The sequence below is a fragment of the Theropithecus gelada genome, chromosome X, assembly GCF_003255815.1.
Source record: "Theropithecus gelada isolate Dixy chromosome X, Tgel_1.0, whole genome shotgun sequence".
NCBI classification, from domain to species: domain Eukaryota; kingdom Metazoa; phylum Chordata; class Mammalia; order Primates; family Cercopithecidae; genus Theropithecus; species Theropithecus gelada.
Genome location: NC_037689.1, coordinates 39,992,701 through 40,008,843, shown reverse-complemented (window position 1 = coordinate 40,008,843; position 16,143 = coordinate 39,992,701). Strand labels below are relative to the sequence as shown.

General features: G+C 37.7%; 1 protein-coding gene across 3 annotated transcripts in view; it reads left to right on the top strand.

The window, feature by feature from the left end:
• Nucleotides 1-16,143, top strand: part of SCML2 (Scm polycomb group protein like 2) — a 116,515-nt gene that overhangs the window by 91,003 nt on the left and 9,369 nt on the right. For all 3 annotated transcript variants that reach the window (XR_003117407.1, XM_025372338.1, XM_025372337.1), the window contains exons 9-11: nt 4,304-4,424; nt 6,355-6,558; nt 7,573-7,755. Coding sequence is in view for 2 of the 3 variants with exons in the window: in XM_025372338.1 (XP_025228123.1) it covers nt 4,304-4,424; nt 6,355-6,558; nt 7,573-7,755 (508 nt within the window). In the remaining variant the exon portion in view is untranslated. The remainder of the gene's footprint in view (nt 1-4,303; nt 4,425-6,354; nt 6,559-7,572; nt 7,756-16,143) is intronic.

The following is a 16,143-nucleotide window of genomic DNA, read 5'->3' as shown; positions in this document are numbered from 1 at the left end:
CAAGAGAAAAGAAAATCAACTGAGACAGACCCAAGTATAACCCAGATATTAGAACTAGCAAACAAAAGTTTTAAAGTGGCTATTCAACTGGTCCTCGATGAAATTACACACACACGCACGCGCACACATACACACACACATATACGCACACAATTGTACTGATTAAAAAGACCATCTTAGTGGAGAAGCAAAGGATAAAAAGGAGCCAAATTGAAACTCAGGAACTGAAAAATACAGTATCTGAAGTAAAAGATTCACTGGACAGAATTAACCAGAATTGACTAGAGATGACAGAAGAAAGAGGAAATGAACTGGAAGATAGAAGAATAGAAATTATCCAGGGTGAAAAACTCAGACTAAGATTGAGAAAGAAAATGAACAGAGACCCAGAGACCTTTTAGATAATATCAAAGGTCCAATACAATGTAATTGGAGTCCCAAAAGGAAAAGAAAGAGAAACTGGAGCAGAAAAAATATTTGAAGAAATAATGTCTCAAAATTTTCCAAATGTCATGAAAGATAGAAATATGTAGACACAAATTACTCAACCAAGAGCAAACAGAATAAGCACAAAGACATCTAAGCTGAGGCATATTAGAGATGAACTGTTGAAAACCAGAGACAGAGCAAATCTTAAAGGCAACAATGTAAAAATGAAAAAGTACATGCAGAGAAACAAAAATTTGATTCACAGCTGACATTTCTCATCAAAAGCCATGGAGGCCAGAAGAGAGTAGAACAGCTTTAAAGGACTGAAAAGAAAAAAAAAACCCAAAAAAAAAACCCTGTCAACCCGAAATTCTATATGTATCAAAAATACTCTTCCAGAATGAAGGTGAACTTAGAATATATATAATTTTTGTTTGTCAATTATACCTTAATAAAGTAGAAAAGACTCCTAAGTAGAGTTCAATAGTTTTCTCCATATAATTTATACTCTCATTTATTCTTATTTATTTCTGCATATTTTATGATTTTTGTTGCTATTGTGAAGGAAATCTTTTCCTTATTACTCTTTTCTATGAAACAAAAGATATATTTCTTAAAAAAAAGAATGAAGGTGAAGACAGTTTCATTTTCAGATAAAAGCATACTAAGATAAATCACTGTCAAACCAGCACTGCAGGAAATGCTAAAAGGAAAATCATCAGGCTAAAGGAAAATGGGACCAGATGGAAACCTGGTTTCTCAAAGAGAAAGGAATTGCTTTGAAGATGGTAAATCTTTGAGGAAATGCAAATGACTTATAATAATATGACTATTTGTAACTAATTACAATACAGTGTTGCAGAGTTTATATTAAACAGACATGAAACAATTGTAGTATAAAGGCCTGACGTGGGGGATATGGATCCTATATCATTGCAAGATTTCACCATTTTATGTGAAGTGGTACAATATTAACTTTATATGGCTTGTGGAAAGTTAAGGATGTACATTCTAATCCCCAGGACGTATTGTTAAAAAAAAAATGCGAAGAAGTATAGCTAAAAAGCCAATAGAAAATTAAAATGTAATTCTAAGGAATATTTGAATATTCAAATGTATTCAATATAAAATATTCTAAGGAATATAAACTATTAACAAAAGGAAAGGAGGGGTTGGGTACAGTGGCTCATGCCTGTAATCCCAGCACTTTGGGTGGCCAAGGCAGAAAGAGTGCTTGAACCCAGGAGTTTGAGACCAGCCTGGGCAACATGGCAAAACCCCATCTCTACACAAAATACAAAAATTAGCTGGGTGCAGTGGCGCACGCATGTAGCCCCAGCTACATGGGAAACTGAGGCAGCAGAAGAATTGCAGAAAAATTGCTAGGAGGTGGAGGTTGCAGTGAGCTGAGATGGTGCTATTGCACTCCAGCTTGGGTGACAGGAGTGAAACCTTGTCTCAAAGGGAGAAAAAAAAGGAAAGGAAAAGGAGAAACAGAACCAAACACAGAGGAGACAAATCAAAAACAGGCAATAAAATAGTAGATCCAGCCAGGCATGGTGGCTCACACCTGTAATCCCAGCACTTTGGGAGGCTGAGGCTGGTGGATCACCTGAGGTCAGGAGTTCGAGACCAGCCTGGCCAACATGGCAAAACCCCATTTCTACTAAATATACAAAAATTAGGCATGCTCACAGGTGCCTGTAATCCCAGCTACTCAGGAAGCTGAGGCACGAGAATCGCTTGAACCCAGGAGGCGGAGGTTGCAGTGAGCTGAGATTTCGCCACTGCATTGTAGCCTGGGTGACAGAGTGAGACTCCATCTCAAAAAAAAAAAAAAAAAGTAGACCCAGATCCAAACATACTAGTAATTGCATGAAAAGTTAGTGGGTTATCCTTTTTGGTTAAAAAGACAGAGATTATCAACTTGGATTTTTTTTTTTTAAAGACCCAAATATATCCTGTCTACAAGAGATGCACTCTAAATATAAAGACATAGAATCTTTTCAGATCTCTTGGGGCTGACTGAATTAAATGCCAGCAGTATTATCTTACACATTCCTGAGTTCAGCCATCTGATATCAGTAGCTGTAACATTTCCATTTTGTTTCAACTTATGTTTGCTGTAGGGAAAAAAAAATAACATTTTAAAATATATTGATACTGATATTCTTTAAAAACACTCAAAATTTACAAAATAAAAATCAAAAGTCAAAGCTAAATATTTCAAAAATATAGTCGTGAACGCTGAAAAAAATCAAGCAGATTGTTCTAATATAAATGGTAGCAGATAATTTTAAATGAAAAATAAAAGTTAATAGTGAAATTTAAAGTGAAATAATATTTTAAATGCATTAAAAAAATTAACATATCTGTGTATTTTCCAGCTTCTGAAATGTCTTTGTGATTAGTTGATATAATGGTGAAAATATAAGATAACACCAAATAGTTTCCTTTGATTCCTTTAGTTTCCAGTTCCAAGCTAATTTGATAATTTTGGAGAGCTCTGTTTGAAAACATTGTTTATTTGATGATGGGGATGGAGAAGGGACAGTTACTATACTCTTGTAAAAATTATTTTAAAAATTTTTTACTTTTTATTATGAATATGTAATACTTGTATATATTTATGGGGTCTATGTTATATTTGGATACAAGTTGTCATTTTCTTCCTCCCCTTAAGGGAGGAGTGCAGGAGCACATTTTCTAAATAAATGTACCTTTATTCAATTTGCAGTGTTAGTGCAAACATGCTATCTTGGTATGTCTCAAGACAAAGGATTCAGATTTCAGATTTTTAAAATAGTGAAAGAATGATATGATCAACCCAGTAATTATAATTCAGTACTGAAAAATAACATGATTGTGTCCAGGCAGTGGTGCATGCCATGTAATCCCGGCACTTTGGGAGGCAGAGGTAGGAGGATCTGTTGAGCCCAGGAGCTCAAATCCAGCCAGGGCAACATAGTAAGACAAAAAAAAAAAAAAGAAAGTCACATTTTTTGTTTCTTTAACATTGATAAAAAAATTGTATCAATGTTAAATAAACAATAACGTGATTTACTAGATTACTGTCAACCCAAACGACAGTCATTAATTTAGGCAAATAAATTCCAGCAACATTGAATGTTCTATTTTTTACTCCTTTGCTCCTGCCTTTTAAATGTCCTCTGTTATTACCTTTTCTATGCACAGGTGTCCCTTCTCTTATATTGGAGAGTCATGTTTGAAGGTAGCTCCTGGAAAACCCCAAGAGTTGATGTAAAATAAACAAAATACTAGTGAACTTTAACAATGCTCAGGAGACATTGGTTCTTATAGGCGATAGGCATAATTTTGTATAGACTTTAGCAAGCCATCTGTTGTGATTTTGTCAGAATTATTGTATGTAATATGGAGAAATGTGGGTTAGACACAGCGAAGACTAGATGAGCAACTTCTTTCTGAAAATAAACTCTGTCCTCTGCCTTGCTGAGATTTTTTTTCTATTGGATGTATTGCTCTGGGTTAGAGATTTACAGACTTTTCTTTAGCAATGTGAAAAAACTTGTCTTACAGGGAACCTCAAAAAATAAAGTGAAGTTTTACAGAATAAACTAATTTGGCTAAGGTGTGATTAGTTGGAGCAGGGGTAGGACAGGGAATCCCAGCCATCTGGTCTCTTCCTCCCCTACCTGGACAGTTCATGGACCTCTGAGAAGCTCAGTTTGGAAAGTTCTGGAGTTCATGACACACACAGGAGTTTCCAACCTGAGGACTTCTGATAACTAATAATTTTGTAAACCAATGATATTTATAATTTTCTGACTTTGTTATCTAAGAATATATTAATGAGTATTTTATACTTGTATTTTTTTCCCTTTCTTTTTAACAGGAAAAACCTTTGCCTGTGATATGTTCTACATCTGCAGCTTCTCTAAAATCACTGACCAGAGACCGAGGCATGTTATATAAAGATGCTGCTTCTGGGCCATGTAAAATAGTGATGTCTACAGGTAAATTCATATTTTAAAAATAGTATAGAATTACTAATCTTTTATCCTGTATTATTTTCAGTGTCTTCGAAGTCCTGGAGATAAAATAGTAGGGGAAAAAGATGATAATATTAAACATTTATCTTAGCATTTTTCATATTAAAGTATTTTGAAATTCTGATTATTCCATTTTACATTAAGGAAAAAGTCTTTAAATACATGAGTCACTTGAAAATTCAGATACTCTTAAAGTATTTTATCCATTTAAGTAAGATTTATGAAATTTACATTATTGTCAAATCTATTCTTGGTTTCCCTTTATCTCATTTCAAAATTTGTCTTTTTGTATTGTATGTATTTTCAAAGCTACCTCAAACCTTTTCTTAATGCCTTTTAAAAATTATCTCCCTTACACTGTCCTATTCCCTGGACTTTTAATTGTTCTTTTCTGATTAAAAGTAAATTTAGTTTTTTAAAAATAGAAGTCACTTTAAAAATGATTGTAACATATCTCATTTTTTTCAGTTTATTATTTCTGATTTTTAATTAGCAGGAAAGACTAGCTGAATGGATATAACACAAAGGAGATAAAATATTGAAATCCTTGTTTAGCTTCACTTGTATTCAGTAGAATTTGTCCATGCCATCAGCACCGTGGGTTGAATTTTTAATTGCTATTTCATTTCTGAAGGATAACATAGTCCTTCCTCTGGCTGTTGCCACAAAGTTGAATTGTGTATTTCAACAGAGCAAAAGTGAGATTGATCAGTTTTCTTATACTAAATATAGACTATGTGTGTGTGAAAGTTTTGCAATATTAATTAATGGATTAAAAATAACGTGCTTCTTAGGGGAACAATTTATTTTATTTTTGGTAGTAATGTGCCCTCATGTTTTGTTTTTTTTTGTTTTTTGTTTTTTGAGACAGTCTCACTTCATCACCCAGAGTGGAGTGCAGTGGCGCGATCTTGGCTCACTGCAACCTCTGCCTCCCGGGTTCAAGCGATTCTTCTGCCTCAGCCTCCCAAGTAGCTGGGACCACAGGCATGTGCCACCACACCCAGATAATTTTTGTATTTTTAGTGGAGATGGGGTTTTGCTATGTTGGCCAGGCTGGTCTCTAACTCCTGACCTGAGTTGATCCACCCACCTCGGCCTCCCAAAGTGCTGGGATTACAGGCATGAGCAACTGCGCCCAGCCTCCCTCATGTTTTTATAGTGTATATTGATTTGCGTTTGTTGATTCTCAGTAAAGAAAATTATTGGAAGTTGGCATTTATGTGATTATAGATGAATTGCTTCTATATCATATGCTTTTATTATACTAAGGAAAGAGTTTATTTTAAAATTTTCTTCCGTGAATCTTGGTATATATAGAAGGAACATTTTTATTTTCTTAAAATTAATAAAATATTAATATATATCAATAGAACTTAACTGTTATGTATATCTTAAATTATTTGGTTACTTTAGAAAATATAATTGAGGTGTAGTATTGGTGATTTAAAAGAAATTCAGTTCAAAAAAGAGCATAGCAAGATGACCCATTTTGAAAGGAAATTCTTGTACTTTGTATACAATTAAAAGATGAAAATATTCATCTGTCTTTGTGCCATTTTATATAATGTGGGAATGTATGAAGAATTGTTTTTGTGATGTTCCTAAAATGTCTGTAGGTTTTATATCATCAGTTTGGACAAGATTCTAAAAAATTGAGTAAACATTTTGATGGTTTCTTTGTGGGTTCAGTATGAATGTATGGTTGCATGAATGTAAAAATATATTTACCTACATATTTTTAGGTAACAGAAATGATCATTGATATTAACTATATTTAGGTTTTCTGTGAGTGAAGTGGCTAGTGGGATATAGTAATTGATTATGTAGTGTTTTCACAAAATTTCTTTTAATCAGTCTCATTGTTATGTCTGCATATGTATTTTTCCTCAAGTCTGTGTCTATGTAAACAAACATGGAAACTTTGGCCCTCACCTGGATCCCAAGAGAATCCAGCAGCTGCCTGACCACTTTGGCCCAGGCCCCGTGAATGTGGTGCTTCGCCGGATTGTGCAGGCTTGTGTGGATTGTGCCCTTGAAACTAAAACTGTTTTTGGATACCTGAAGCCAGATAATCGTGGAGGAGAAGTGATAACTGGTATGCTTGTCTAATTCAGGCCCTCCCCTCCCCTCCCCTCCCCTCCCCTCCCCTCCCCTCCCCTCCCTTCTTCTCCCCTCCCTTCCCTCCTCCCCCCTCTCTTCCCCCGCCCCCTCCCCTTCCTCTTCTTCTTTCTTCCTCCTCCTTCTTTTTTTAGAACAGGGTCTCACTCTGTCACCCAGGCTGAAGTACAGTGGTGTGATCTCGGTTCACTGCAGCCTCCACCTCCCAGGTGCAAGCGATTCTCCCACCTTAACCTCCTGAGTAGCTGGGATTATAGGCATGTGTCACCATGCCTGGCTAACTTTTATATTTTTAGTAGAGACAGGGTTTTGCCATGTTGCCCGGGCTGGTCTTGAACTCCTGGCCTCATGTGATCTGCCTACCTTGGCCTCCCAGAATGCTGGGATTACGGGTGTGACCCACTGCACTTAGCCTGTAATATTTATTATATTAGTATAATAGAATATTTATAGGAGTTATATGTTTATAGACTTTAAGCCCTGGTTTGAAAAGTTTACTTTTAAAATGGACAAATGATGTCAGAATAATGTAAATTGGGACAAAAGTCACAGATTCTTCATTTTACATGCTGTGTTAAGCTCACTATAGGCAAAGTACCTTGGTTGATAATATGTTTTATCTATAAGAAGCTCTAAATAAAAATGCGACTCAAGAAGTCATTAAGCAAGAAGATGCAGTTGGTAGCTGTGATCAGACATCACAACATTCATACCCATGGAATATTTGGAATAGAAGAAAGTGTTACATAGATCAGTGAGTTTCTGTTGTTGTTGACTTAAGAATATTTTCAAATGAGGATGTTTTTGCCAATACAGGCTATTGTGTTTGAATGAGAGGAGCTTTTATAATTTAAGATTATTCCTTTATGAATTACAAAAACCACAAATTAGACTTATAATACCTTTCCTAAAGTGATGATTTTTTTTAAAATTACTGTTGTATTTCTCATCTCTCTGAGATTACTCTTGACATCCTTTTTTTCCCCAATAGCCTCCTTTGATGGGGAAACTCATTCCATCCAGCTCCCTCCAGTGAACAGTGCATCATTTGCTCTTCGCTTTCTTGAGAACTTCTGCCACAGTCTGCAGTGTGATAACCTTTTGAGTAGCCAGCCTTTTAGTTCTTCCAGGGGTCATACTCACAGCTCTGCAGAGCATGATAAAAATCAGTCAGGTGAGAGAAAATGTAAACTCTTATACTTCTGTTTAACTTGAGAATCTTGTATAATTGTTTTTCCTTGTGTTCTCCTCAAAGTAAACATTTTAGCCACAGTGAGTTAATGAGAAATGTATAACATGTAGTTGTTTTTGTTCATTCAAAGTAGGAAAGTAATTTCTTGTATTCATAATGAACTTGAGAATCAAAGCCCATGGATTACTTACGTTTGGCTTCATTGTGACTACCTCACAGAGTTAAACATTCTCTGTTAGACTGAAGTATGGCTTTAAAGTTACTGACCTTTATAATCCTAAGAAGTTAGCAAAGCATGTTGAGCCCATTGGCTATAAAGATTTTGTTGCAGTCATCAAGGTTTGACAAATGATGATACGGTTTTGTTGTTGTTTTTTGAGACAGAGTCTCGCTCTGTCTCCCCAGGCTGAAGTGTAGTGGTGCAATCTCAGCTCACCGCAACCTCCGCCTCCCGGATTCAAGCGATCCTCCTGTCTTAGCCTCCTGAGTAGCTGGGATAACAGGCACCCACCACCATGCCCAGCTAATTTTTGTATTTTTAGTAGAGACAGAGTTTTGCCATGTTGGCCAGGCTGGTCTTGAACGCCTGACCTTAAGTGATCCTCCCGCCTTGACCTCCCAAAGTGCTAGGATTTACAGGCGTGAGCCTCCACACCCAGCCTGTGATATGCTTGGATTTGACATTTGAACCATGGTTGCTTGTCTTCCATAAGAACCCCAAACTGATGCCTGAATAAGAGGGTAGGTATAAGATAGCCCTGTAGAACCAAAAGCATGTTTCTTGCTTCTGATCCGTAAAGCAAGAAAGCTCTTCCAGCTTTTATGCAAGTGCTCTTTGTTTTTTGGGAGTGGTTTGTCTCTTTTTCATGTGACTTATGAAAGCTAACTATGTTCTACCGATCATGGCAGGATTGTATGTGGGTCTTTCAAGAGTAGCTGAGATTCTCAGGTGTTACTGCTGCATGATTTTCTGGCCAGGTGCTGCTGATTCTGGAAATACAGAGTACCATCAGACTATCTTTTTAAGTCCAGGGATTCTAATTCACGTGCCACTCAAGTGTGAAGCGTGGGTACCATGTCTCTAGCTACTACTTTTTTTTTTCTGGTCCTCCTGGTTACCCACACCCTTCTTCATAAAGCTTGTCTCCTCTACTTCAGTGACACCTCTCATATCCATCCCCTTTTTTTCCATTTCCTTATTACTACCCTGCTTCAGACGGTACTAACCCCTTCACTGATTTAGTAAAGCAGGCTCCTAACTGGAATCCTCTTTCCAGTGTCTCCCCTCTGGTGTAGCTGTCCAGTGAGTCCCTTTGAAATAAAGGTATGATACTGTGACATGCTTGCAAAAGTATTCATGGAGAAGCAGTGACATGGAGAGCACAGGTGTTGGAGTTTGTCAGACCTGGGTTCCAATCCTGGCCTTGTAATCTCTATGCTGGAAGAGTGTAAAGTCTGACCGGCCTACATTTTAATTCAGTTCCTGCTGTTAACTAGCTATGTGCCCATAGACAAAGTACTGAGCCTCTAGTTCTCAGTTTCCTTATCTGCAAAGTGGATACCTCTTTAGTTGTGAAATTGAAAGAAAGTATTTGTAAATTTTTAACCTACATTATGCCTGGCATGAAGTAGGAGCAATAAAAGCTAGCTGTCAGAACTAGGGGGAAGAGGAAGAGTGAAGTTTCATGTTTTCATGTGATATTATCCTTTTTTTTTTCCTTCTTCGGGAGAGGTAGGAGGTCATCAAAAATGGTAGGAAATTTGGAAGATGGCTAGAAAGGGAAGGGCCACCTGTGTGGGAAGAGGGGTGTCTGTGTATTGATAGGTTTTCTGTTTCTAAGAGTAATTTGGGGAAAAATATGAGTTGGAGATGCTGAGAGTACAATTTCCTGATTTCTCACTCTGTTGCCCAGGTTAGAGTGCAAACGACACCATCTCGGATCGCTGCAACCTCCGCCTCCTGGGTTCAAGCAATTCTCTTGCCTCAGCCTCCCAAATAGCTGGGATTGCAGGTGCCTGTCACCATGCCTGGCTAATTTTTGTATTTTTAGTAGAGGTGGAGTTTCACCTTGTTGACCAGGCTGGTCTCAAACTCCTGGCCTCAAGTGATGCTTCCACCTTGGCCTCCCAGAGTACTGGGATTACCGGCCTGAGCCACCTGCCAGGGCCAATTTCCTGATTTCTTACACAAAGCATTAAGAATGCCAGTAATTTACAAAACCCCATTCTTTGAAAGATTTTAAAGAAAATGTAATTCTTCTTTAAATTGAACACAGAATGTTTGAATTTTCAGATTAATCCAATAATAATAGGTAACTATTTGAAAAAATACACTGAATAATCCACATATTTTACATTATTTTAAGGGTTATTAATTTTCTCTCACAGAAAGCTTAATTTAGCCATTTGAAAGTGGCTTTGAGTTGGAACTCTTAGGTTTTTCTTAAGTCAGCTTGTAGTTAAAGAAGTTGCATGTAAATGTTATGAGGTTGATTATTACTAAGATTTCATGTCTAGTATCCCATTTCTCTTACATTTTTTAAAATAAGGGACTCAAAAATAGTTTAAGATAGAGTGCTCTTCTTAGGAGACTTTGATTCTGACCAATCTTGTGTTTGCACATTTTAGCAGTAATTTTAGACATTTTACTGAAGTATAGTATACATAGAGAAAATTGTACATGGAATGTAGCTTGATTAATTTTCATGCCTGTATAACCAGTCCCTGGTTGGAAAAATAGCTATTACTAGTACCCTAGAAGCACTGCTAATGTGTCAAACCCCCTTTCATCTGCTACTACCCCTCACTTCGCACATGGATACCTACTGCCCTGACTTCTAGTACCATATGTTACTTTTGCCTGTTTTTGAACTTTATAGAAATGAAATTATACACCATTTACTCTTGTGCCTAGCTTTTTTTGCCCATCATTATGTTTGTAAGATTCATCTGTATTGTTGCATATAGTTAGATCATTCATTCTCATTGTTGTATAATATTCTGTTGTATAAATATGCTACCATGGTATGTATCCATTTGAGTGCTTTCTGTTTTGTGCCCTTATAAGTAGTGTTGTGTTTTGTACTCTTATAAGTAGTGTTATCATGAACATTCTATACACGTCTTTCTGTTCCTGTATCTATCTTGGAGGGAATTGCTAGGTCACAGGAAATGTGTAGATTAAGCTTTAGTAGATACTGCCAAACAGTTTTTCAAAGTGGTTGCCTCAATTTACTTTCCTATCAGCTCTTTGCTTTTTAAAATAGATTATAATTCTCAGGTGAAATTTTTTATTTGATCTTTTCTGTCCATTTTTCCTGTTTTCTTGAATATATTCATCAAAATTGCATTATAGTCTTTGTCTACTGACACCAGTAGTTTTTCTCTCAATCGTTGGTTATATGGTCTGACTTCTTTGCATGTTTACCACTATTTTTTGGTATGTGGGACATTGTATATAAAAGATCTGCAGAAGCTCCAGATTTCTACCTTAAAAAGTTTCCTCTTTTTTAAGCAGAAAGAAGGAGGGCTCATTCCATTCAGTGATTGAACTGGGTTGGGGCTGAATAGCAGTTTTAATAAGACTCAGTCTATCTCCTGATTCCTCGCTATTCTTCAGGTGTTACTTTCCCAGGCTTTTGATTGAGAACCTGGGAATTCCCTAGCTCCTTAACCTTGAAAGACTATGGGGAATTGTACTTCCCTCCTTCAGGGGTTTGCTGCTCAGCTCTTCAGCCTTCTTCCTCATGTATTATCACAACTTCACACTTGTGTTTAGGTGGCTTGTGTGTTTGAGCTAGACCTCTTCACCCTGGTGGGTCTTTATTTCTTAAGCATCGTGAGACTGCGAGAGATTTCAGCGTGCCTTTTAAGAGTTTTTAGCCTAACTCCCCAGCTTCCTGTATAGCTCCAGAACTTGGCAGATGTCCCATGGGGGAAAACTAGCTATGAGTTTGAGTTTCTGATTTGTCACTCCAGCTGTGTGAAGCTGCTGAATCTTTTTTGATTTATTTTTGCCTAGTTATAGCCCTCTGCCTGTGTCAGGTTCTATTTTCAGTGTAGTGCCAAGAGTCAGCAAATTCCTACAGGGAAAAAATATGACGAGATCTTCAGTTTAGACTAGAATGGTTCTTCCCCCTCTGGAATTTGATTTTATTAGTTCCTATGACTGCTATACCTTGAGGATGCTTTTCTTATAATAACTTTATTGAGATATAATTCACATACCATAATTTCACCCTTTTAAAAGTACACAATTCAGTATTTTTTAGTGTATTCACAGAGTTTTGCAGTCATCACCACTATCTTCATCACCCCCAAAAGAAATCCCATACCTGTTAACTATCATCCCTCAATGTCTTTTCTCCCTCACCACTGGAAACTATTTATTGACTTTCTGTCTTTATGGATTTTCCTATTCTAGACATTTCATGTTAATAGAATCATATAATATGCAGTCTTTGTGTGTGGCTTCTTTCACTTAGCATAGTGTGTTTTTTTGTTTGTTTTGTTTTGAGACGGAGTCTCGTTCTGTTGCCTAGGCTGGAATGCAGTGGTGTGATCTCGGCTCGCCGCAACCTCTGCCTCCTGGGTTCAAGGGTTCAAGTGATTTTCCTGCCTCAGCCTCCTGAGTAGCTGGGACTACAGGTGCCCACCACCACGCCCGGCTAATTTTTGTATTTTCAGTAGAGACGGGTTTCACTACATCATCCAGGCTGGTCTCGAATTCCTGACCTCAAGTGATCCACCCATCTTGGCCTCCCAAAATGCTGGGATTACAGGTGTGAGCCACCGTGCCCACCCTATGTTTTCAAGGTTCACCCATGTGGTAGCATGTATCAGTGCTTCATTCCTTTTTATGGCTGAATAATATTCTATTGTATGGCTATATTGTATTTTGTTTATCCATTTATCAATTGATGCACTTCTGGATTGTTTCCACTTTTTGGCTATTAGGAATGCTGCTGCAATGAACATTTGTGTATAAGTTTTTGTGTGGATACATGTTCTCTCGGGTACAAACCTAGGTGTGGAATTGTTGGGTCATATGGTTAACTCTGTTTAACTTGATGAGGACCTGACAGACTTTTCCAAAGAGGCTATACCATTTTACATTTCCATCAGCAGTGAATGAGGTTTCAGTTCTCCTTGTAAACACTTGTTATTGTCCATCTTTTTTATTATACCCATTCTAGCAGGTGTGAAATGGTATCTCATTACGGTGTGATTTGCATTTTTCCAATAGTTGATGATGAGCATCTTTTCTTGTGCTTTTTGGCCATTTGTATACCTTCAGAGAAATGTCTGTTCGAATCCTTTGTCCACTTTTAATTGGTTTCATTTTTTATTGTTGAGTCATAAGAGTTCTTTGTATATTCTAGATACAAGTACTGTATCAGGTATATGCTTTGCATATATTTTATCCCATTCTTTGGGGTTGTCTTTTAACTTCCTACTTTTTTTCTCTCTTTTTTTTTTTTTTTTTTTTTTTTTTGCGACGGAGTCCTGCTCTGTCACCCAGGCTGGAGTGCAGTGGCGTGATTTTGGCTCACTGCAACCTCTGCCTCCCAGTTTCAAGCAATCCTCCCACCTCAGCCTCCAGAGTGAGTGCTGGGACTACAGGTGTGTGCCCCCACACTTGGCTAATTTTTGTATTTTTAGTAGAGATGAGGTGGCATGGTTTGACTGTGTCCCCACCCAAATCTCATCTTGAATTATAGTTCCCATAATCCCCCCATGTCATGGGAGGGACCCAGCAGGAGGTAATTGAATCATGGGGGCAGTTACCCTCATGCTGTTCTTGTAATAGTGAGTGAGTTCTCATGAGATCTGATGGTTTTAGAAGGGGCTTTCCCTGCTTTGCTCTGCACTTCTGCCTGCTGCCATGTAAGACGTGCCTTTGCCCCTCCTTTGCCTTCTGCCATGATTGTGAGTCCTCCCCAGCCATGTGGAACTGTGAGTCTATTAAACCTCTTTTTCTTTATAAATTACCCAGTCTCGGGTATGTCTTTATTAGCAGCATGAGAACGGACTAATACACTGGCCTTTTTTTAGTTCTTTAGACATGATTTTCATTTTTTAGTTCCTTGAATATATTTATAATAGCTGATTTAAAGTATTTGTCTAGGTCGGGTGCAGTGGCTCACGTCTGTAATCCCAGCACTTTGGGAGGCCAAGGCGGGACGATCACTTGAGGCCAGGAGTTTAAGACCAGTCTGGCTAACATGGCGAAACCCTCTCTCTACTAAAGATAAAAAAATTAGCCAGGTGTGGTGGCATGTGCCTATAATCCCAGCTGCTTGGGAGGCTGAGGCACGAGAATCATTTGAACCTGGGAGGCAGAGGTTGCAGTGAGCTGAGATCATGCCATTGCACTCCAGCATGGGCAACAGATTGAGACCGTGTCCCAAAATAAAGTATTTGTCTAGTAAGTCCAATGTCTGGACTTCCTCAGGGACAATTTCTGTTAACTGATTTTTTTCCCTTTGTATGGACCATATTGTTTCTTCACATGTCTCATTTTTTTGTTGTTGTTGAAAACTGGACATTTAAAAATCATATAATATGGCAACTCTGGAAATCAGATTCCCTTCTCCCTAGGGTTTGTTGTTGTTGCTGGTGCTGTTTAGTGACTTTTCCTGGACTAATTCTGTAAAGTCTGTATTTCTTTGTTAAGAGTGGTCACTGAAGTCTGCTTGTTTAGCTTAATGTGGTTAATGATTGGGTAGAAATTTCCTTAAATACCTGGAACCAGTGTATCTCCCAGCCTTGGCCAAGGGGTTTTCTGTGTGTGTTGGGACATAACGTCAGTGCTCCAAGAGGCAACTTGTAAGTCGACTTTGTGCAGAGCCTCAAGGTCAGCCAGAGATGAAAGATTAGGGTGTTCTCATGTCTTTCCTGGGCATGCATATATACATCCGAGCACATGCATGTGAACTAAAATTTAGATTCCCAGGAATATGTCTGTGTTTTTCAAAGTCTCATAGGGGGCATCTTATACCCAGTTTTTCCTTTTAAGCTTTTTGGCCAACCTATTGTTAGCCCTGACTGGTAATATGGTCTCAGGCAGCTGCAAAGTTAAACAGTTGCCACCATTTTCCCCCATCAGATGCCCTGGAGATGGGGTTGTTCACACAGAACAAGCTCTAATTTAGGTCAAATAAAGACAAACCCTGAAAGGGAGCTTTTCAGTGAGCTTCAAGACTGGTCTAAGTGATAGTTCTCTGGGCATGGGGCTTTTGGAGAGCTCCAAACCCATTATGTCCCCATCCAGTGACTATTGCATGGCTGTTTTTCATACCTGCCGTAGTTGTGAAGTGTTGGTTTTCAAGGCTACTGTGAAAATGGGGTGAGGGGGATTATATTAGGGCAAGTTAAAATGCCACAGAATTTGCTGTTTTTTTCTGAGATCCATTCATTTTTCTTAAACACTTTGGATTGTGGCAAGTCTTTAATTTCCAGAGTTTTGAAAAAGTTTTTATAGTTTTTGCCACTGTTTTCAATGTTTTTATGAAGGAGTAGATTTTTGGAGGTCTTTGATCAGTCATCCTGGAAGTGCTTCTCTGATGATTTAAAAAATACTTTGTAAATTACCTGGCTTTTCCTAGTTATCTCTGTAGGAACACTTTCCTCCCTTAGCCTTACTACAATACCCAGAAGCAGAAGTCGAGTCAATTTTATATTTGTTTCAGCCCCAGATAGTAGAGCATACCCAGCTTCGTAAACTTTTCATAAAGCATTAGTACATTACAAATAAATGATGAAGACATTTTCTAATCTTGCCAAGATTCTGAGGGAAATAAACATTTATAGAAAACTATATTTTAGAACTCGAATTTTCCATATTATTAAGTTGGTATGAAAAGCCAATTATTTCTTTCCTTAGAATTTAATGTCTTAATTAATTGTAGAAATTTGAGATATGTTTTGCCTGTTGGTTTTATAGTCCATTATTAAAAATAAAACTAAAGTGGTAAGAGCTCTACCGGACTCATTGGGATTCACTGAGTAACTATATTGAGCTAAAGGTTACTCATCATAACATTTTGAGCAGCATGCGTGGCCCTCAGCCGAAATTTTGAACCAGATGAAGTTTGACTTTGATACTCATTGCAATCTTTCTTCTCTTTTGAGGTCTACTATCAGACTTTTAAGATTTTTCTTATACCTTATTTGTCCTTTTAGTTGGAGGTTAAATCAGGATATTTGTTGATACTTAGGGTATAATTGATAATTGAAGCTGTCTTTACTTTCAGGATCATGTTTTACAGAGTGGTCCTTTAGGTAGAAGTGCGTTTGGTTGAATGATAAGTAAGCAGTAGACTTGTTTTAAGGGTAGCTCTAAGCCAGGATTGTTACTTAACAAAATGG